Here is a 22208-nt window from a genome sequence, read left to right as displayed (position 1 = left end):
TTCAACAATTGAATTTTCATCAAAAGAATAAATTAATTATTTTATTAATCGAAATGCAATTTGCGTAAAAATATAACATTTTTTACTTTATATATATCTTCTAATATAGATATAAAAATTATATGTATAAATATATATATATAATTGTTATATATGTAAAATTATATATATTATATATATTTCTGCAGGTATCACCGAAAAGATATCTTCACCAAAGCGGATTTCAAAACGCGTCACTGTACCATACAGGTAATGTCTATTACAAGAATTAAGAGTATTCTTACTTAAGAGTATTCTATTAGTACTGTAACATACTCACTACAGAAGTAATAACCAGTCTACTATTACATAACTTTCATTGCATTGATTTATCCGATACCGATACGTTAAGTGGACATATTCTTCAGGATTCATAGTTTGAGTCTGCATGTACACTGATCGCGATCTTGTGTAGTAATCTTGTGTAAAGGGGCAGCGATCACACAAAGCGCGCGTGTCTTATAATTTCATTCATTCGTAATTATAGAATGCAGCTGTTGCTCGACGAGTAGCAATAGCACTTCATTGCAGAATGAATTTCAAATCAACATTTGTAATTTTTTAAAAGATTAACTATCAAAAATAAATATTTTCAGATATGTTTCTCTTAATTAGCTTTTCCTCTTAATATGAGAATATATATATTTTTTAATTTATTATATTCTGTTATATAAATATAAAACAATTTTCATTATATTATAAAATAAGAAACGTCAGAACCACAAAAAGCAAAGTTAACACGCTCTAAAAAGATAGAAGTAAATGTATATGATATAAATATTATTTCACAATCGAATTTTATTTTTATGTTAATTAGTATAAAAAAATTTTATTTTTATTTAATTATAATAAATAAATGTGTATGTTTTTTATTTCTTATTCTGCAATGGACTGAAAAATGTGTAGTGTAAGATAGTGATCACTGCCCGGACACTGAAGGAAAATAAGATTAATGAACGACATTCCTTTGAACCAAAAAAGAAATCGTCAAGCGTTATTTTTTAAATATTTGAGAGCACAAAATTTGTCATTTCGATCGAACTAGGACACATAAGCGCAACACATACGCGGCTTTAGTTTGTATTAATAATGCGTCTATTTGTATAATTTTATCTATATTAAATGCGCGCTTTTGTATCCCACATGCTATTGCGTTTTTATAATTTTTTTTCTAAAAAAGAGGATATATATGAATTCTGTGATATGTGTTAGGTAATTTAAAACAATGTTCTTCAGAGAGAAGGCATACTTGAGTGTAATATTTATTGAAAAAAAAAATGGCGATATATTAAAAAGAAAAACTCGTCGAGTAATTGTGAAAGATGCGAGCGATATATCGTGCGATACGAATATTATATAAATATAGAAATTCACGAGAGCGAATTCTCTTAAAAATAAAAGTTGGAGATATATTCCTGATTGATGAGAAGAGTCAATTCTCGACGAGAAAACATACGGTTTAAGAATGCATACGATAAGAAGCGATGGTCTCGTTAAAACATCTCGAGCGAAATTGTTATTAGAAAGCGATAGTCTTGTTTTAAACGAAAAGACAGACACTATTAACATTTCACATATACGTATCCGCGATCTCTCTCTCTGTCTCTCTCTGTTACATGCATCGAAGTGAAATTTCCGTTGCCAAGATGAAAGGCGTAAAAGTATAAGCTCTCTTCCTTTTACAATAAACCTACTTTCCACTTTACACAACAACTTTTTTTTATAACAATCGAGACTCCAGTATCATCGCGAACGTTTTAAATTAATTCCTGCGCGACTCTTGGTTTCCTACATATTTATTTTATGAATAATCATTTACGATAATTAACGGGCAAAGATTTTTAAAAAAGACAAAAAAGTTCCTGTTTGCATTCGTCGAATTATCTTATATTACTGGATTATTATGGAATCGCGCACACATGCGCGTTTATATGTTTATAGCGATAAATATATCACATTAAAAATATAATTGAATTTTTGTGAAACATATATATCAAATAAATTGCGATTAATTAATCTCTTCAGGGACAGAGAATATTATTGAAGTCGAAAAAAGTTTATTTTATCTTTTTCTTTCAATTATATTTATTCAGAATATATTTATAATGATTAAACAAAATAGAAAAATTGGAAAATATTTCCAAGAATGAGAAAAATAATGTACACATAATGTGTCAGTATCTCTGAAGAGGATTTTAAATTAAACTCTTTCTATATAAGTCTAATTTTTGGCGGATGATAATTTTGTGAACATATGATTTCACGCTTTAATTAATCAACTGTTGTAATAGGAACGAAAGAAAACTTTGTAATCCTTAAATTATTTTCTCTTTCGAGCATCAAGAATCTCGTTATATAAAATCGAAAATGACGTAAATGTTTGTAGCCTGTTAATTCGGCTAAAAACCCAGTCTTGCCAATATTTTGTTAATAAGTTTGTAATTTTTGTACTTAATTAATTTATACATATTATTTATATGTATACGTGTAATTCGTGTTTAGCGATGCTAGATGGGCCTTCCAATAATTTTAAGTGCATTCTCACACTCTTTGCAAAGTCGAGGAAATCTCTGAGAATTCTCATATAAAACATTTCGACGACAAAAAAAGAAAAGGAAAAATCCGCGCGAAAAAGAATATTGTACGAGCACAAGAAAAGAAGATCTATTTTAAGATAACATTGAAAGAGCCTATTGTTTTCATGCGCTTTTAAGAAAAGCATAACATTGCATATCCATTGCAATCGCATATCAAGATGGTAAAAATGGAATGTTAAAGAGAGCGATATATACATATATATATTTAGATATTTTCTTCCATACTTTTTGAAAAAAATCATTACATTATTTATTAACTATAATATGTTGTAAGACATATATCAGGGACGTTATAAAAAAAAATAACGCTCCCGTTAAGGATAATAAGCGAATTGCGTTTCCTACACGTTTCATCCTTAAATAACGCGTAGTACTTTTTATATGTTCACATACTTACACGAGATATGTGTCTATTTTAGTATAATCGAAGTACCGGATGCAAAAAAACTAAGCGAATGCTTTTTCTTTATACGCAAGCTGTATATGATTTTATTCATCCATTGATGCGAATTCATGTCTATATAATAAATAATAATAATTAACAAATATAAAAGTATATTAAGAATATATGAGTACAAGAGCTGCATTATTTTACCATAATAGAGATAAAGCAAGATTTTAAAAATCTTTCGCTTTTTTGAGAAACATAATCTTTTGCATCCGGATATCTTCGATTATCTAAATATCCCATTCTACTTTGATTGACTTTGTAACTAAATGCAGCTCAAGATGATATTGAAACCTGATACTATCAAACATGACCTTATAATTTTGCAAATAGTTTATCAATTATAAATGTGAAATAATCTTCATCATCTTGTTCAATTTTGATTTTTAACTTTATCTTTATTAAAGTCTTCCCGTGATATCTTTTTTGAGATATATATGTTACAATTTTCAAAATATGATACTTCAAATGTTTTCAGAGTTTTATAAAAGAAGCAAATCGTAAACAGAGATATAGAATAAAAAAAAAAGAAAATTATTGCAAAAATAAGGACATGCTGATAGTAGACTGTTTTGAATCGAAATCTTGCATATCTATATTTCTGACTTACTGTTATAGCTTGCGAAAGATATCGTTTCTCTGCAATATCCTTATATACATGTTAAGAAGCTACTATTATTATTATAAGTAATCGAGTCTAGTCCATTCATTAAAAAAAGCGAATTAGTAATGATATGCTTAAATTGTGATAATATTCTCGCTGTAAAGCTAATTTAACCGACAATCTTAATCAATTATATCACTGTAAGTTCTCTCTCGGCGCGTTAATGTGTAAATGTATAACTCTTAAGAAAGGATAATAAAACATAATCACGCGAGAAATATATTCATCGACGCAAGTCTTCTCTATACTTATATATGTTGAATTGTGCGATCGCGAGGATATTTTGACGATCTAAGCATAAATATGTATATTCATTGTATATTTGAAGTAAGGTATCTTATATTAAATAATAACGAGTATACAATTAAGATCATAGTCAGTACAGATTTTCAAGCAGCTATTCGTATAGATCGACAAAAAAAAATAAACGTACCTTACTTTCTAGCGATTGCCGCGGAAAAGAGAAGCGCGATTATTAAAGAGCTCGATCTTACTTAGCGTGCTGCTAGGTGAATAAGTCTGCACTTTGGAATCGCGTAATTTTTGCTGGGAAAAAGCTCGGCTTCTTCGAGATATTACGGAGATCAATCCACAGTTTCAACCGCATATAATGCGATCCGAAAAACAATTTGACGTTTCCATAAAGCACAATATTCCAAGGATATTAAAAAATATTGTTAAACCTTTTTTTTGTTTAATATTTTATAATGAAGTTGTACGTACGTAAAATATAGACAAATTGGAATTTAATTTTACATAAATTTGTTTCCCAACAATTTTGACGTATCTGTATAATATCTTAATTATTATTATATTTAATTTTAATTTTTTCTGCGGATGATACTGATGATACCCTCCGGTTAGCGAAGAAGCGAGAAAACATGCGAGTTTATTATGAAAAATCACTTATAGGACTGTCAATAAATGCGAAGTGCGTGAGCTACTCGACTTTTAAGTCGTTATGCGATGATATCGAAAAGGAATTAATGGGAGTATTATATTCCGTTCTCTGCAAGCAATTTTATTTCACGTTTCTAAACGTAACGAAGTACGACACAGTATATCATGCCAAACCGAATTTTTAATCTTGATCACACTCCATCCATTTTTCTCTGATATACTATATCCGATAGGATATAAATCTAGCTATTATTAACACACACCATTGCTAAAAAAATAAGTTCTACAAATAAAATTTTAAAACTGTATCAAATGTTTATATATATGAAATAAATTATAATAATGCAATAAAAAAAATCGGCGTGCGTTTGTCGAATTCTGATTCCTATGATAGCAACCGATCTAATATTTCCTTTTTTAATCGTGATTCTTGAAATTTTATTTGGCTCTAATTCTTTAATAATTATCCTCTTAATAATATTCCGATTTTCGAGAATTTGAATTTTCCCTCGCTTAATTTTAGATGGCATTCTTTCTAGTTATAGTCTAGTTATTTCTTATGTCTTGACATCACTGAATTTGATATATTCGGAAACATCGACCTGTAGTTTACTCTAGGTCGATGTTTGGATATGTGTTTTTGTAGGTTATATATTGTATTGTTCATAATATCACGCGCGTAAAAATAAATAAAAACGTATTTGACAATGGAACGTAAGAGCAACAGTTGTTTTATCACTGTTCCTGGATTCTGTCCAGATTGCGGTTCAATTTTGCCATTGCTGGACGGAAAGAAAACCGTGGTTACATGTTACGCATGTAAAAGAAAGTGGGAACCGGAAAGTATGTTTCAAACAAGATCCTCAAATCTCTCTAATTATTTAAATAATTTAAATAATCTAATTATTTAAAAATTTCTATTACATACGTTACTCTGCACAAAAAATTGTTCTAACAAATATGATTTTCTTTTATTTCTTGTAATTTTTTCACACAAGACAATCATTGAAGTAATAGAAGATTTTTGATAATATTTTGTTCTTTTTTTTATACAATATTTTATATTTTGCACAGTTTTACTAGAATGTTTGATATTAATTAAGTTTTATTATTAAATATTTACAATCTCTGTGCAAACAAAAGACGTAACTTAGAATTTTAGCCAAATGCTATTCAAGATTTTATTATTTTATACTATTATGCTAATGTGAGATCTTTCATGTTTAAGATAGAGTAATTAAGAGAATTATCGTATCATAATCAATTATAATTAATGAAACTTCATTCAGTTTTTTATTTTATCTGTTTCAGTCTTTGGGGATATGGAAATGACATGTACGATTCACTTTAATTCTAAAGACACTTATGTATCTGCAAAAGAAACCGATGATAGTAAAGATGACACAGATGGACCAATTGTAGAACGACCATGTCCTCAGTGTCAAAACAATAAAATGTCATATGCTACATTACAATTGAGATCTGCTGATGAAGGACAAACTGTATTTTACACATGTACTAAATGCAAGTACGTTTCTGTGCAAAACAATATTATCATTGATAGAATCTATTCATATTTTTACATTAATTTTTGCGGTCAGATGGCAAGCTGAAATTGCCAAAGCTTTTTCAGCATTCAATATGCTCCGCAAAAAGATTAAAGTGAAATATATTAAGTTTTTGTGTAGCTCACATAGTATTTATGAATAAATAAGCATTTTTTTATATTTACAGATACAAAGAAACGGAAAATTCTTAAGATAAATTTCTATTATATATATTATGCATTGTATAGAAAGTAATTGTTATAAATATATGATTTGTAATAAATATATGTAACAAATATATTTGTTACAACATATGATTTTATTTCTACTCGAGTATTTCTCAGCGAGTCGTGTTCAAAAATCTACACTAAATAGACTGACTCGTACTGATTTATTAATTAAACTCTGATAAGTAGATTTACGAGCGCAACCCCTATATTTGTATATTTCAATATATTACACAGAAATAATCGCCAGAAAATTTTAATCATGTTCATAATATGTAAATGTACGTGAACAAAAAAAATTAGAATTTTTAATACTTTTATTTGCTTGGCATATATTTTTTTAATTTCTTAAAGAAAATTATGTAATTCATTGTTTTAATGAAAAAGTTAACATATAATTTCTTTAATTTCTTAACTCTTTTCTGAGTTGCGCTCTAGTTAATTTTTGGTGATTAGTACATATACAGATAATGTTATATATGTATACATGCAATACACTCACCAATATGATGCGCAGGTGGAGCTCTATAGTACAAAGCGTTGATCTGTAACATATAAAAAACACAAATTATAGGTATACAAAATAGTTTTCAAATAAATACTTGAAAAAGTCAATAATGCGCAATTATACTTTTTTTTTGTATCGTGTAATTTGTATCGTGAAATATATTTAATAAAAGATCATAAAAATTATTAAACTTTTTAATTATTTTTTTAGATCTAAATTTATATAAAATATAATAAAATTTAATTTTTAAAAAGTTAAATAATTATAAATTGTATACACAATATTAAAATTATATGCATATTTATATATATATGAGAATTTTTTATTATTAATAATCTAATCATAATAAAGTTTAATGTAATATTTTTTTATTTTTCTGTAAATTACCGTATTTAACCACATTTATTTTTTTTTCACAAATTATTTTTTTAAATTTTGTTCCAAATTTATTCATAATATTAACTTATTTTCAACTTTATTTTAATAAAATTTCATATATATGTGTATATATAATTATTTATATATAATTATTTATATTTATTTATATATTTATATAATATTAATTTATATAAATTTTTTAAAATTATAATCTGCTTATTATATGGTTGCCCGATGCCTCCCCGGGCCTCCTCTTCCCCTCTCTCTCTCTCTCTCTCTCTCTCTCTCTCTCTCTCTCTCTCTCTCTCTCTCTTTCTCTTCTTTTCTTTCTTTTCTCGTACTTATAGCGTCCTTTTGGCATTCGGCCTATGCATTACATTATACATTTATGTTAAATGAATCCTTATCGCGGAGATAAACGAGTAATTATAATAATTTTACAAGTAAGAAATAATAAACGAAATAAATTATAATCTACTTACGACAAGATTGCCCGATGCCTCCCCGGACCTCCTCTTTTATTCCTACTCTATATGGAGTTTTATACACTTACACAATCACACACGTTCGCGAAAACACGATTAATTACGACGCACGCACGCATTTAGCAACAAAATAAAATAATCGCACGACAATTTGAGCGGCACTCCCGACCGTTAATCGTACGCGACTCTTTACCCGGCTACCCTCTTACTTCCGATCTTATAATCGCGCGATACTTTGTGCGGAACTCCCGACATTCGTACGTGGCTTTTCATACGTCACTTCCGCTTTTAATCGTACGCATATTTTATGCGCTTTTGTTAATTATATTTAAACGAGAATTATAATTAAACGAAGCTACGAATCACGCGGCGTGTCGCACGAAATTTACGCGGGATCTGTGGGAAGTGGTTGCAGTGATGCCAACTCTCTAATTAGAATCTATCGGCCTTTCGCGATTAATCGATCTAATCGATTACATCGATTAATCGCGAAAGACCGATAGATTCTAATTAGAGAGTTGGCATATGGATCTCTTAATTAAGCCCACCCCAGAGGTGGTTCGGGCCATTGACACCTTCCTTAAATGCAGTCAATGAGTACGTTTACACGGCACCCTTAATCGGGTTTAATAACATCCGTAGTTGTAAGACTGGCCAATCACAGCCGTTCCATTCTTCAGGGAAATGGCTGTGATTGGCCAGTTTTACAACTACGGGTGTTATTAAACCTGATTAAGGGCCAATTTCACCAACGTCGGTTAACTTTAACCTCCGGTTAAACTATATCTTTGTCTCGTTTCAGATACGTTCATTAAAAAGAGACAAACATATAGTTTAACTGGAGGTTAAAGTTAACCGATGTTGGTGAAACTGGCTCTAAGGGTACCGTGTAAACGTACTCACTGTCAAATCTAAAGGTGCCTTTTCATGCTGACGCTCGACGCTCATTTTTAGCGTCAAAAGACGTCACGTGACCAAAAATAAAGATACCAATTCGTCAATTTTGGTCACGGACGTCTTTTGCCGCTAAAAATGAACGTCGAGCGTCAGCATGAAAAGGCACCTTAATATATGTATTCCTGACTTCCTCTCTATTTATCCCCCGAACCCCTTCTTTGTCTATTTCCACTCATTAATAAAGAAAGAATTATCTATACTCCTATATTCCATATAGCCGAAAAAGAAGAAAAAACCCAGAATGAGAAAAATATAAACACAACCAGTTGATGGCCAAAAGTCGAACAAACGTCAGGGCCATAATCGATAGAAGAAGAAGAAGAGAGTTGGCATCACTGCGGCAGCTACCCGCGTCCCGCGTATTCTGTGACGACAGTTGGCATCACTGCGACGTCTTCCCGCATAAATTTCGTGGACACGCCGCGCGAATCGTACGTAGCTTCGTTTAATTATAATTGTCGCGTGCTGTTCTCTCAAATATGTGTCGCATATAATTAACAAAAGCGCATAAAATATGCGTACGATTAAAAGCGGAAGTGACGTATGAAAAGCCACGTACGAATATCGGGAGTTGCGCACAAAGTATCGCTTGATTAAGATCGGAAATGCCGGGTAAAGAGTCGCGTACGATTAACGGTCGGGAGTGCCGCTCAAATTGTCGTGGGATTATTTTATTTTGTTTTGTTGATAAATGCGCGTGTATTGTCGTAATTAATTGTATTTTCGCGAACGTGTGTATTATTGTGTAAGTGCATAAAGACTCCATGTGCGAGTAAAAGAGAATAAAGAGGCCCGGGAAGCATCGGGCAACCTTGTCGTAAGTAGATTATACTAATTACTCGTTTATCTCTGCGATAACGATTCATATTTTACATAAATGTATAATATATAATGCATAGGATGCCAGAAAAACGCTATAAGTATGAAGAAAAGAGGAAGAGCAAGTGGTGACCCGGGGAGGCATCGGGCAACGGCGGAGCAACCATGTGGTAAGCAGATTATAATTTTAAAAAATTTATATTAATATTATATAAATAAATTATATAAATATATATATATATAAAATTTTTATTAAAATAAAGTTGAAAATAAATTAATATATTATGAATAAATTTGGTATAAAATTTAAAAAAATAAATATGCTTATTTAAGGTAATTTACAGAAAAATAAAAAAATATTACATTAAACTTTATTATAATTAGATTATTAATAATAAGAAATTTTCTTATATTATATATATAAATATGCATATAATTTTAATATTGTGTATACAATTTATAATTATTTAACTTAATTTATAATTATTTAATTTTTTTTAAATTAAATTTTAATATATTTTATATAAATTTTTAAATATAAAAAAATAATTAAAAAATTTATAATAATTAAATAGTATAAATAAAAGTATAATTGCGCATCATTGACTTTTTCAAATATTAATTATTTTGAAAACTATTTTGTATACATATAATTTGTGTTTTTTATATGTTATAGATCAACGCTTTGTACTATAGAGATCCACTGTTACACATTGTATCGGTGAGTGTATTGCATGTATATATATAACATTATCTGTATATGTATTAATCACCAGAAATTAACTAGAGCGCAATTCAGAAAAAAGTGTTAAGAAATTATATGTTAATGGTAATAATGATGAGGGTGCTTATTAAATATTTTAATCATGTTACACAATATTCTCTCTCTAACATTAATATATTTATTTATTTTAGTCTTTGTTTATCAGTATATACAATCGTAATTTAAATATTATTTTCCAAAGGTTTTAAGTTAATAAATTAAACTTTGAAACTTCAAGATTTATAATACATAAAAACTTTTTTAAATTTTATTCAATAATTTTTATTATTATTAAATGTTCACAATCTATGCATATAAAAGCTAATAGGGTAATTTTCAAGATATAAACACTTTGTCTCTTAATAAAACATAGAGCTTTATTTATAATACACTCAACAAATAGTGGTGAAAGAGAGTACATCCGTCATAATTTTATAACTCTACGGGTCATTGTTACAATATCCTCTTTCTAACAATGCTTTATTATCTTATTTAAGTGTTCAAGTAATTTTCTATATACAACACGTGTGTCAAGATAAAAGTTAACAATTATTATAAATTAATCTTGATCCACTCTTGAAATTGTTACAGTGGTCCTTGTATTAAAAAACTTGAATAGTCAGAGAATTTGTCGATAGTTTCTTACTTATGTGTGCATTTATACATTGGCACTAATATTTGCCCATCTAATATATAATAATAAGAAATAGATATGATATCTCATTTTAAGGAAAAGATGTCGATAAACTAATTGCTGCCTAACTTTTATATATAGTTACTTAGTAGACTTTATATAAACTATAGAAATACAAATATATGATATATAAAGTGTTGTAATTGCACTTTCTTAATACTCTGGTATACCCACAGCATAAACATCATAATATAGAAAAGTAAAATTTATATCTACGCATGAATTCTTATTCCTTTCAGTAAATGTTAAAACGCATTACAAACTTTTAAAAAACTTGCTCTCTTAAATTAATTTGCCTATCTTTGAAAAAAGTTTGAATCGATTTTTCAATTTGAATTTAATAGACAAGTATAGAAAGTTAAAGCAAGAGAGATAATCGTAAAATATTTTAAATTTATATCAAGTTATTTAACTTTACATATAATTAAGGTCCATATATATTCGAGATATTAACAGCACTAGATATCCATAATCTTGACAACAAAACTTTTTGCCATGATAATAGATAGATTGCAAAAGATCTCAAAAGGTAAGATTTTATTATTTATACATGTTTCGCATGAAAGCGCGCTTCTAATAATCTATATATTAAAATATTGGAATTAATATTTTTACAAAACGCTGTTATTTTAAACATGATACTCACGCTTTCCAGTATTATGCTCGACAGCATTTAAATACATATGTCTTATGAAAAACATATATGTTTTAATATATCATCTGTATACATTATCATATATCTTTATTTATACGTTCTTTTCTTCTGGGAATGTCTTTGTACATATTTTTTTTTATAATGAAATACCTCCTTTTCAAAATGTGCAACGATTTATCGACATACTTAAAATAATATCTATAATTATTTAATTATAGACATTATAGATATCATAAATCGTTGCAAAACATTGCTTTTACATTTTCAAATTCTGAAAGCATATGAAAACTTGGTACTATATATTTTGAATATAATTTTCATTGGTTATCATCGCATATTTTGTGTTGTCGCACTTTCTTCAAAATTACGTTATACATTAATAACGTTACAGTAGTTGATCGTAAAACAACACTGTGAAAATATATAACGCTTCAAGAACAGTCCTCTCTAAATACATTTCAAAAATTAAGTGGCGCAATCCTATTTTTAAATGCAAAAGTTTGATTTTTATATTATACATTAATTGGTTACATTGTCGGCGAATGTTGTAGAGTTCAATTGGCAAAAATTTGTGCTTGTACAATATTTCTTATTTTATCTTTCGATTAGCATAATTATAATTATGTAGCACTAGTAATCATTAATCATTAATTGTTAATTAATTCGTATATCAGAGTAAGCGATATTAATTTATTCTTTTGTTTTTATGAATATTTTACTTAACTTTTTGCTGAGTATTCCAGAGCCTTAAGATAACATATATGAGTTCAGAAAATTTAGTTTTGCATAAAAATTAAAAATGTGAGCGCTTTTAAATATTGATTATAAATTTATTATCGAAAGTTTAAGTGTTGCATTGTAAATACTTGACAGATGCATTGTGAATATGAATATGAATATGAATAGTTCAATGTCGCGTTGAATAGGCCGTAATAATTATTTCAGAATATCGTCGATAATATTATTGTCGGACAGTGTACACGATAGCGTACTTTCATTTTTTTTTATTTTATCGTCACAAATATATTGAGATATAAATTATTTATGTGACGGAAAAAATAAGTTATGTTATCAGCTTGTAAAATAAATTTAAGAATATCGCATATTTTGTGGAATTATAACTTATTTCAAAAATTATATACGTTAAATATTAAAACATTAATATTCTTCTATATTCTATAAATATTCTTTTTTCAAAAAAGCATTTTACTATAGAAGATCTTTTTTTATAATTTTTATATTATATGAAACTACCGGTTCTTATAAAAAGAATACTTTTTTCTATTTTATTTTAAATATGATATCAAATCTGGTTTCATAACATTAGATTTTCCAAAATTTTCAGAAGTCTCGTTTCAAGTAGTAACTGAACTCATATATGTGAACATTCTAAAGTGATAATTTAATTTAATATCATATCAACGCGACCGTGATAGAAAAAATGAATAAATTCAAATACGGAACGCGATATTCCAGATAATCAAATACAATTAAACTAATTTAAAAAACAAACAAAATTCTTTTAAAATACAAAATCAACTTTTTCATCGATAAAATTCAAATAATATATTGACAAGTTATCAAATGAGATTCTACCAGTATTGAATAGCGAAACTGTGAACTTATAATTTAATTCAATTTCGTAGAGTTGAGAATTTGTCACGTCAAATCGATCGGTTCGTTTGACCATCCGGAAAACAACAAGTTCGCGCGTTAATAAAGACATTCGAAAAAAAAAACGCTGAGATAAAACAAATAGCCGCGAATAATAAGTACGAACTGCAACGATACGATATCTAACACTTTGTGGGGGGTGTGAAATAGCTAGGCGACGGGGCCCGCGCCGCTATTAGGCCTTCGATGCACCGTTTGACCGGGTATCTTAAAAAACGTATCAAACATTTGTCTCACAGACCTGCCCTGCGTAGATTTTTTTCTCAATTACTGGTTACTAATTATTCTACCTCTCCTCTTTCTCATTGCATTTCTTTCCGCTCTCTCTTTCTCTCGCTCATCCTCCCACTCTCCCTCGGCAATTTTACCGCTATGTACACATTTTCTAAAAACGCTCATATTACATATCGTACATAAACTCTGTACACATAATTAGATTATTTACAACTGGTAAGTGTGAGGCAGGTGGTGTACAGCGTCCTAGATTGTCATTACTATTCTGTGCTCCGATCATGATGATGTCTGAAAACATTCGTCCAGAAAGTTTTCTAACGAATGATACAGATGCGCTCGCGACTGGACGATACCGTGATCCTCATCCGTATAAGTCTGCAAAGCAAAAAATTATATATACATATATGTATTTTTATTATAATATATATACACACAATATATAATATATATATACACACAAAAAGAATTTTCTCTTGAAATTTATCCTGAAAATCATGGTAATCGTGGGACAATAAAGTATGGAAAGAATTTTATGAGAATTTCTCTGATTAATATTTATCACAATAAAAAATAATATCTATCAGAATAAAATATAAAATATGTTTGATTAATTTTACTATATAGTATATAGTTTAGTAAAATTAATCAAACATATTTTATATTTTATTAGATAGGTAACATTCTTTCTATACCATATTGTCCAATGATTACCATGATTTTCAAGGTAAATTCTAAGAGAAAATTCTCTCTGTGTATAAAGTATATTTTTTAATAATTTCTATCAGATCTGATTTATATTTGTATATAACTTAATATATTATTAAATCTTAACATCTCGATGTCCAATAAGACATACCTGTTGTCTGAAGAGGATATCTTTCTGTTCCAACACTTTTGCAAGCATAAGCGATTGTTGATAGTGTACATTGTCGTCCAGAGTTCCGTGAATCAAATAGTACATCTTATTTTTAATATTTTCGACCTTGTTGAGTAACTGGCCTTGCTCGTAACCCTGTAGATTATCAGCAACGGTTGGCAAACCCATAAACCGTTCGGTATAAATCGAATCTGTAAATTAAACAATTATTTGTATATTAATAAAAATCAGACACGAATATTCCTAGGAAGAGAGAGGAAGAAAAAATCTACATATTTACACACATAGATATATATACACACTACGTTATATGGCACGAGATATTTTATGCAGAAATTGCACAACTGACGCCGCATAAGTCTTTCTAACATCATCCTGTAAATCACGTGTATTTTTCTCGCGTGCTCTAATGAGGGAAGGTAATGCTGACACGAATTTAAAGTAGTTGAAAAAGTAACATTAAAGCTGCAGCAGCACGTCTTTTCCACAGAGCATACTTTTCTTCGTTAAAATGTCGCCGCGTAAAAAATTCTTAGACAAATCCGACGACCAAATAAACTTAACATTCTCCCCACAAGTTCCTTGACAACGTTTTCATTATAATAAAAACTGTCAAGCGTGTAATGCTCTCTTTCGCAGAATTTTTCTTCGTGACAATATTATCGGTATATCACAGCAAGAATGGAATACGTTATAATTTTTTGATTATTCTTTGATTAATTTGATTATTTCTTTATTTTTATTATATATTTTAAATATTTAAAACGGGATACATAATACATGATCTAGAACGAATCGGTAAATTACACTCGGTTCAGTCTAAGAATAAATTTTACATCGATATTTTCTGTTTTTAAATATATAACTAGCGTTTTAACTCAGACTCGAGAGCTCTTTTTCCGACTAGCCTTAACGCTACGAAAATCCAACCACTTGTTGATAGAAAAGTTTTCCGGCTTTTATGTTATCGTAAACCGGGGATTGCTTTATGAAAAAGAAGAATAGTAACTTTACGACGCGGCGCGGCTTTTGTTTCACAGTTGTTTATTAAGAATCCTCTTTCCTTTTATTTGGCCGTCGCCATTAAAACAGATCGCGTTAAGTAAGTTTTAATAAATAAGCAGGAAAATTTGTTCTCACAAAATAATCTCGATTTACGATATCAAATTATTATTTTTATTTTTTTTTAAAAGAAAACTTTAATTAAACGGTTATTGTGAAATAAATCGTGTGCTGTGTGTATCACCGATTCGATTTTAATTAATTACTCTATTACACACCATAGAGAGCCCAATCCGTAACGGGAGCGACAGACATGCCGCACTTAAAGACACCCTTTAAATCCATGGCGAGTGTCATGCCGGTCGCGTATCCACCATAACTCCAACCCCATATTGCCGTTCTTGCACGGTCGATGAAGGAAAACTCGTTCTGCAGGTACCTATAAGAAAAAGAAGAAAACCCTTGTATTTTACAACTGCTACATTTTTACAAGTGACATAAAATCTTGTTGAAAATACCATGTTGAAGAGAGTAATGATATGTGATGGCTCATATTATATAATTGAATATCGCAAAAAAGCTAATGAGAATTTAGTGATTCCATTCGTATCGCGGATTACTTTGCAGGAAGAAAAATGATAGTAGGAGGAAGGGAAAAGGGAGAATATTCCCAGGAAAATGAGGGGATTTTTCTACTTACATATTTTAAAACACGGTATTTAAAGGATTAATTCTAATTTAAATGCAAAATAAGTCATTTTGTGAAATTTGTCGAAATATCGTTTTAATTTATCGTTTGCAAAGCTTTCATTTATTAGTATTTCCGAAATATCAAAATTTGGTCTTTAATTTATAATATCGAATAATTGAAGAAATAATCAACATATCGGAGAGCAAAATTAATTCTAAATTAAATGCAAAATAAGCCTTATTCTTGTCAATTTATCGAAATTTCCTTATTTTTGTAAATTTTTATATATTAATATCTTCACATATTTTTTTATATTAACAACATTTTAAAGCATCTTCAAATTTATTTCTTTAATTTTTCTATGATAAATCTTCTTTTATCTCCGTCTAATTGTAAACAAGAAAATCGCGCAGAAAGACCGCTATACGAGATTGCCTGCTTTTACCTTTCTTTACTTTTATGAAAAATGCCATAACGCTCGTAAAAAAAGACACTCGGTCTATCTCGCTAAAAAAGAGCGTGCACACGGAATAATCGAGTGCTTTGCGCGATAAGAATCGATGATTACTTTGTAATTTCTACTTTCCTTTCTCCATTATCTCGCATGCACTTTGCATGCGATTATGCATGCGATGTGTGCTTCGTGTTAAAGAACCGGGCACATAATCATCTATCGCGAATCACACGTTACGCAATTGCAATTTTCCTACAATAGCATACTTATAATTATTACAAATTTTCGAGAAATCTCCAATTGTCAACTATTTTAATAAATTATTTATTTTTAGACCGAATTCTTTTGGAGTATCGCGTAAATAATAATTTTTTTTTAAATTTAAAAATATTTTCTGTTAAAATATTATCTCTATACTTAAATTTTTGCATTCACAAATATATGCTTTGCGTTAAAGAACATCATCTCTCGCGAATCACATGTTATGCAATTGTAATTTTCTTACACTAGCGCACTTATAATCATCACAAATTTTCGAGAAATCTCCAATTGTTAACTGTTTTAATAAATTATTATAAATTAAATTATTATTATATTTTAAAATATTATTTATAGATCGAATTCTTTTGGAGCATACATCGTACATAATAGTTTTTCTTTTTTAAAAATATTTTCTATTAAAATATGTTATCTGTAATTAAAGTATTATCTTGTATTCACAAATACAAATTTAAAAATGTCCTAAAATACTGTTAATATAAAAAATATTCGAAGATATTAATATATAAAAGCTTGCAAATAAAGATATTTCGATAAATTTGACAAGAAGATTTATTTTGCATTTAATTTAAAATTAATTTTGCTTTCCAATAGCGTCTGAATTATTTCTTCAACTATTATTATTCAATACTATAAATTAAAGATCCAATTTTGAAATTTCGGAGATATTAATATATAAAAGCTTGCAAACAAGGATATTTCGATAAATTTGACAAGAAAGCTTACTTTGCATTTAATTTAGAATTAATCTTCTCCTCGATAGCGTCTTAATTATTTCTCCAATTACTCGATACTATAAATTAAAGACCACATTTTAAGATTGCGGCGATGCTAATATATACAAGCTTGCAAACGAGGATATTTCAATAAATTTTACAAGAAAGCTTACTTTGCATTTAATTTAGAATTAATCTTCTCCTCGATAGCGTCTTAATTATTTCTTCAATATTATTCGATACTATAAATTAAAGACCCAATTTTGAAATTTTGGAGATACTAATACATAAAAGCTTGCAAACAAGGATATTTCGATAAATTTGACAAGAAAGCTTACTTTGCATTTAATTTAGAATTAATCTTCTCCTCGATAGCGTCTTAATTATTTCTCCAATTATTCGATACTATAAATTAAAGACCATATTTTAAGATTTCGGAGATACTAATATATACAAGCTTGCAAACGAGGATATTTTCATAAATTTAATAAGAAGACTTATTTTGCATTTAATTTAAAATTAATTTTGCTTTCTGATAGCGTCTTAATTATTTTTTCAATTATTCAATACTATAAATTAAAGACCCAATTTTGAAATTTCGGAGATACTAATATTTAAAACCTTGCAAACATGGATATTTCGATAAAGACAAGAAAGCTTACTTTGCATTTAATTTAGAATTAATCTTCTCCTCGATAGTGTCTTAATTACTTCATCAATTATTCGATACTACAAATTAAAGACCATATTTTGAGATTTCGGAGATACTAATATATATACAAGCTTGCAAACGAGGATATTTCCATAAATTTAATAAGAAGGTTTATTTTGCATTTAATTTAAAATTTATTTTGCTTCCCGATAGCGTCTTAATTATTTTTTCAATTATTCAATATTATAAATTAAAGACCCAATTTTGAAATTTCGGAGATACTAATACATAAAAGCTCGCAAATAAGGATATTTCGATAAATTTGACAAGAAAGCTTACTTTGCATTTAATTTAGAATTAATCTTCTCCTCGATAGAGTCTTAATTATTTCATCAATTATTCGATACTATAAATTAAAGACCATATTTTAAGATTTCGGAGATACTAATATATACAAGCTTGCAAACGAGGATATTTCGATAAATTTGATAAAACGGCTTATTTTGTATTTAATTTAAAATTAATTTTGCTTCCCGATAGCGTCTTAATTATTTCTTCAATTATTCGATTCTATAAATTAAAGACTATATTTTATAAGATTTCGGAGATACGAATATATACAAGCTTGCAAACGAGGATATTTCCATAAATTTGATAAGAAGGCTTATTTTGCATTTAATTTAAAATTAATTTTGCTTTCCGATAGCGTCTTAATTATTTTTTCAATTATTCAATACTATAAATTAAAGACCATATCTTAAGATTTCGGAGATACTAATATGTACAAGCTTAAATTTGACAAGAAGGTCTATTTGGCATTTAATTTAGAATACAATTTTGTACTCCTAATAGTACCTCCGTAATTATTTCTTCAATTATCCGATACTACAAATTAAAGACAAAATTTTACGAAAAGAAAATTCAATCGCACTACCCTCGGAGAAAAAAGATGCTCTGCAATTCAATCGACGAATCCGCAGGCGAAAGGTGTGCGCGGTGACGATACCCCCGGGACCGTCCTATATATTTTTTAGATCTCTGCCAGATCGAGTGCCGCGTCCTGCCTCATGATTTCCGGAAATCCGGAGAGGGTTCCGCGCACGCGAAACGTCGCGTTGCCCCCTTCATCTCTCCCTCCCTCCCCCCCTGAATGGAAAAGAAGAGAGAAAGACTACGGGAAGAGAAAATACGTATTTCTTCCTTCCAATCTCTTCGGACTATTGTCTCTGGCATCTCGTGTGTTCGATAATAATGGCCCCGCCGGGATCACCCGGGTGCCCCCCTATACTCTACCTATGCCTGGTCCATACCGTAGAAATGGTAACGGCTCCTCTCTCCCTCTTTATCTCACGCGGCGACGCGCGGCAGATTTTGTTTGTTCTCTCCCCCTCCAATCTCGCAATCCCCCAATCCTTCCACCATCCTCGTACCCGGTCGGTGAAATTTATTTACCTCGTAAATCGACCGGCGTGGTACGTTGAATTCTATTTCTTCTCATAAGGAGGAAAAGGGCGAGAGGGGGAGCGAGAAAGAGAGATAGAAAGAAAACTCGGACCCGAAACCTGCGCTTCCCTCTTTCGTTTTGTAAAACTCGCATACACATACACCAAAATAGGAAATACACATACGTTACACCTATCCTAGAATACGTATTTTCTTACGATGGTATTCCGGGTGACCCCTTTTGTTTCGCCCTTTGGCTCGCCCTTCGTCGTTTGTTGCTTATCGAAAAAACGCTGCGACGATACGAGATCACGAATGCGCGAATTTAAAGCGGGATTTTCCGGTGCTTCGAATAAAGTCGCGAATACAAGGCGTATCCGGGTTTAAATCATTGGGAGGTTTCTATGGAATTAAATGAAATCGGCAAGAAGCGCAATAAAAACAAATATTAAACGAGTGTGTAAAGAGATAGATCTTCGCGATTATATGATAACATATTTTAAGCTGCAATATCTTCTTTATTATTATATTATTATTATTGCGACCAAAAATTATAACAAAATGCGTATTTTGTATAACTTTCATTTTTTATTTCACTTACATTTTGGGAAATGTAAATAAATCCCTTTAAAAATGCAAGAAGTTGATGCAAAAAAAAAAATAATTTTTCTCTATTATCATTTTTTTAAATATTTGTTTCAAAATTATCTCGCATTTTGTTTACTACCATAAGAAAGTCTTGAAACAAAGTTATTGCATTTTTCAAATACTCTTAGAATTTTTTCTTCAAAATAATTGCGATGTATCTATTCATTAAAATTATATGATGCTGTTTATAAATATATTTTCTGAAATATGTGTTTAATACGTAAAATATCGCGCATTTTAATTTTATCTAAGAGAATTTTTTTTGCTCTGCTTTCTATATGTAACTATTCTCCTCAATTCTACCCACATTCACTCTCTCAATTAACTACAAACGTTTGCACGGAGCTACGATTCTCTCCCCCTCAAAGCAAACGATTGTTAATCATCCCCTTTCAAAGGTTCATTTACGCCAACGAGGAGTGTGTCGCGTCGTCCTCCGCAAATTTTTAACATCGTTTCAACACCGATCAACAGTATTCGTTATTCATTAGTTAAGTGATCGTGGAAACCACTGGTTAGTTCGGTTGGTCGGATTCGATGACGGAACAAAGGCAATAAAAACGCGCGCAGAGGGGTTTCGCGAAGAAGGGTCGAACGAACAGCAGCATCGGCGGGGGTGGAAATGACACCGAGAGAGAAACTGAGAGGGGAAAGATAGGGGGTTGAAGGGAGGATTCCGCAATCGTTTGGACCGCGTCCAACTTCGTGGCTCGCTTTTTACGAGCCGGACGCCGGCAAAACATCGCGATGTACATACATACAGGACCGGAGAAAGGGAATGGAAGATACTTGCGTTCTCTCGCGTGTCTGTACATCGTGTGTCTGTGCTTACAATTGCAACGGAGGAAGAAAGAATACCGTGATTTCAAGCACTGCTCCCGTATTTGTTCGTAAAAGAGGCGACTGTTTGATTTCTCAGAGAATTTTTTTTTAGAAAAGTCTCATCAATATCACCCAATAAATAATGCCAAAGTTCCCGAAGAGTCCGAGTACTAAGATTTTACCTGCATTTTCCCTTTAAAAATTTTATGGAGAACGTCAGCAAATGGAACGTCAGATGTCGAATAATTCGATATGCAATATTTTCTCTCTCTTTTCTTTTTTAAATTTATACTGATAAATTAAAATATGCAAGAGATATTTCTCAGATATTCCTTGAGCTTCTTTTTTATCTTTTTTTATCTGAATATTTTGGTCTAGAAAGGGGTAGGTCGATATTCTGCTTAAATTTAAATATAGAATTCCGTGACTCTTTAAAAAAAAAGTCGCTAATTATTTATAGAAAAAAATTATAGATTAGAGAAGTAGCGTTTTTAGAGAAGTAGCTCAATTTTCTTCTTTTATCTGTGTATTGACATTTCTATTATGATATAAAGGGAGAGACGAACCATTCTTCGTCCTCTCTTACATCACGTCATGATACAGATAAAAAGTCGCTCGTAGGGAAAGATATAATGAAGTTATAAAAGTATTACGAACTCTATATATTATATATGAAGAAGAAAAGTGGGTGAGTTTGTAGCAATATATGTCTATTATTATTAACATTAATCCAAAAGAAATACAAGAAAAAAAACAAGAAGACGATAGAGCTGCTCGAAAAAAGACGTGAAGATATATCACTGTCATTCGATTGCATCAAACTTTATGCTACAGATTTTTGTCTACAGCATCCACTTTAAATCTGTCAATGCAATAATTTATCACCTTTTGATCAAAATGTATGGGAATCCCGGATATCAACCCCTAAATATATTTTCCAATATATTTACTTCGTTACGATTTTTCTTAAAAATTAAAATTAATACAAATGACGCGCAATTTGTATATAATATAATTAAAATTCAACTTATAAAT

At 29.8% G+C, this 22208-nt stretch overlaps 3 protein-coding genes and 1 long non-coding RNA gene across 19 annotated transcripts in view; 3 read left to right on the top strand and 1 right to left on the bottom strand.

Annotated features, from left to right (window-relative positions):
- Ss (aryl hydrocarbon receptor spineless) overlaps positions 1-4498 on the top strand; it is a 218423-nt gene extending 213925 nt beyond the window's left edge. For all 9 annotated transcript variants that reach the window (XR_014426963.1, XR_014426964.1, XR_014426962.1 and 6 more), the window contains one exon: positions 189-4498. The gene's annotated coding sequence lies outside the window, so the exon portion shown is untranslated. The remainder of the gene's footprint in view (positions 1-188) is intronic.
- A 769-nt stretch (positions 4499-5267) lies between these two features.
- Positions 5268-7083, top strand: Rpi12 (RNA polymerase I subunit RpI12). 2 transcript variants are annotated; one of them, XM_083055344.1, is made up of 3 exons: positions 5268-5491; positions 5960-6172; positions 6383-7083. In XM_083055344.1, the coding sequence occupies exons 1-3, from the start codon at positions 5356-5358 to the stop codon at positions 6448-6450; spliced, it is 417 nt and encodes a 138-aa protein (XP_082911470.1). In that variant the 5' UTR covers positions 5268-5355; the 3' UTR covers positions 6451-7083. The 2 variants fall into 2 exon arrangements, with proteins under 2 accessions (XP_082911470.1, XP_082911471.1); XM_083055345.1 differs by having other exon boundaries at positions 5960-6176; positions 6383-7080.
- A 2374-nt stretch (positions 7084-9457) lies between these two features.
- Positions 9458-10281, top strand: LOC145946162 (uncharacterized). Its single transcript, XR_014427001.1, has 3 exons — positions 9458-9567; positions 9650-9739; positions 10246-10281. It is a non-coding gene; the product is annotated as an uncharacterized LOC145946162 (long non-coding RNA).
- A 395-nt stretch (positions 10282-10676) lies between these two features.
- The window catches only part of LOC145946157 (venom dipeptidyl peptidase 4), a 366319-nt gene continuing 354787 nt past the window's right edge, over positions 10677-22208 (bottom strand). For all 7 annotated transcript variants that reach the window (XM_083055639.1, XM_083055641.1, XM_083055640.1 and 4 more), the window contains 3 exons: positions 15747-15907; positions 14446-14657; positions 10677-13964 (listed from right to left, as the gene is read on the bottom strand). In XM_083055639.1, coding sequence (XP_082911765.1) covers positions 13866-13964; positions 14446-14657; positions 15747-15907 — 472 coding nt within the window. In that variant the 3' untranslated portion in view covers positions 10677-13865. The remainder of the gene's footprint in view (positions 13965-14445; positions 14658-15746; positions 15908-22208) is intronic.

This window comes from Prenolepis imparis, unplaced genomic scaffold, assembly GCF_030444845.1.
Source record: "Prenolepis imparis isolate NDT839.2.m4 unplaced genomic scaffold, iyPreImpa1.0 SCAF_15, whole genome shotgun sequence".
NCBI classification, from domain to species: Eukaryota; Metazoa; Arthropoda; class Insecta; order Hymenoptera; family Formicidae; genus Prenolepis; species Prenolepis imparis.
This window is presented reverse-complemented; position numbering and strand designations above follow the sequence as displayed.

Excerpts from the sequence above, each read along its gene's own strand:
- Rpi12 (XM_083055344.1), top strand. The coding sequence starts at position 5,356 with ATGGAACGTAAGAGCAACAGTTGTTTTATCACTGTTCCTGGATTCTGT. Across the intron at positions 5,492-5,959 it reads AAGAAAGTGGGAACCGGAAA|TCTTTGGGGATATGGAAATG; the intron begins GTATGTTTCAAA and ends TATCTGTTTCAG. Across the intron at positions 6,173-6,382 it reads ATTTTACACATGTACTAAAT|ATACAAAGAAACGGAAAATT; the intron begins GCAAGTACGTTT and ends TTATATTTACAG.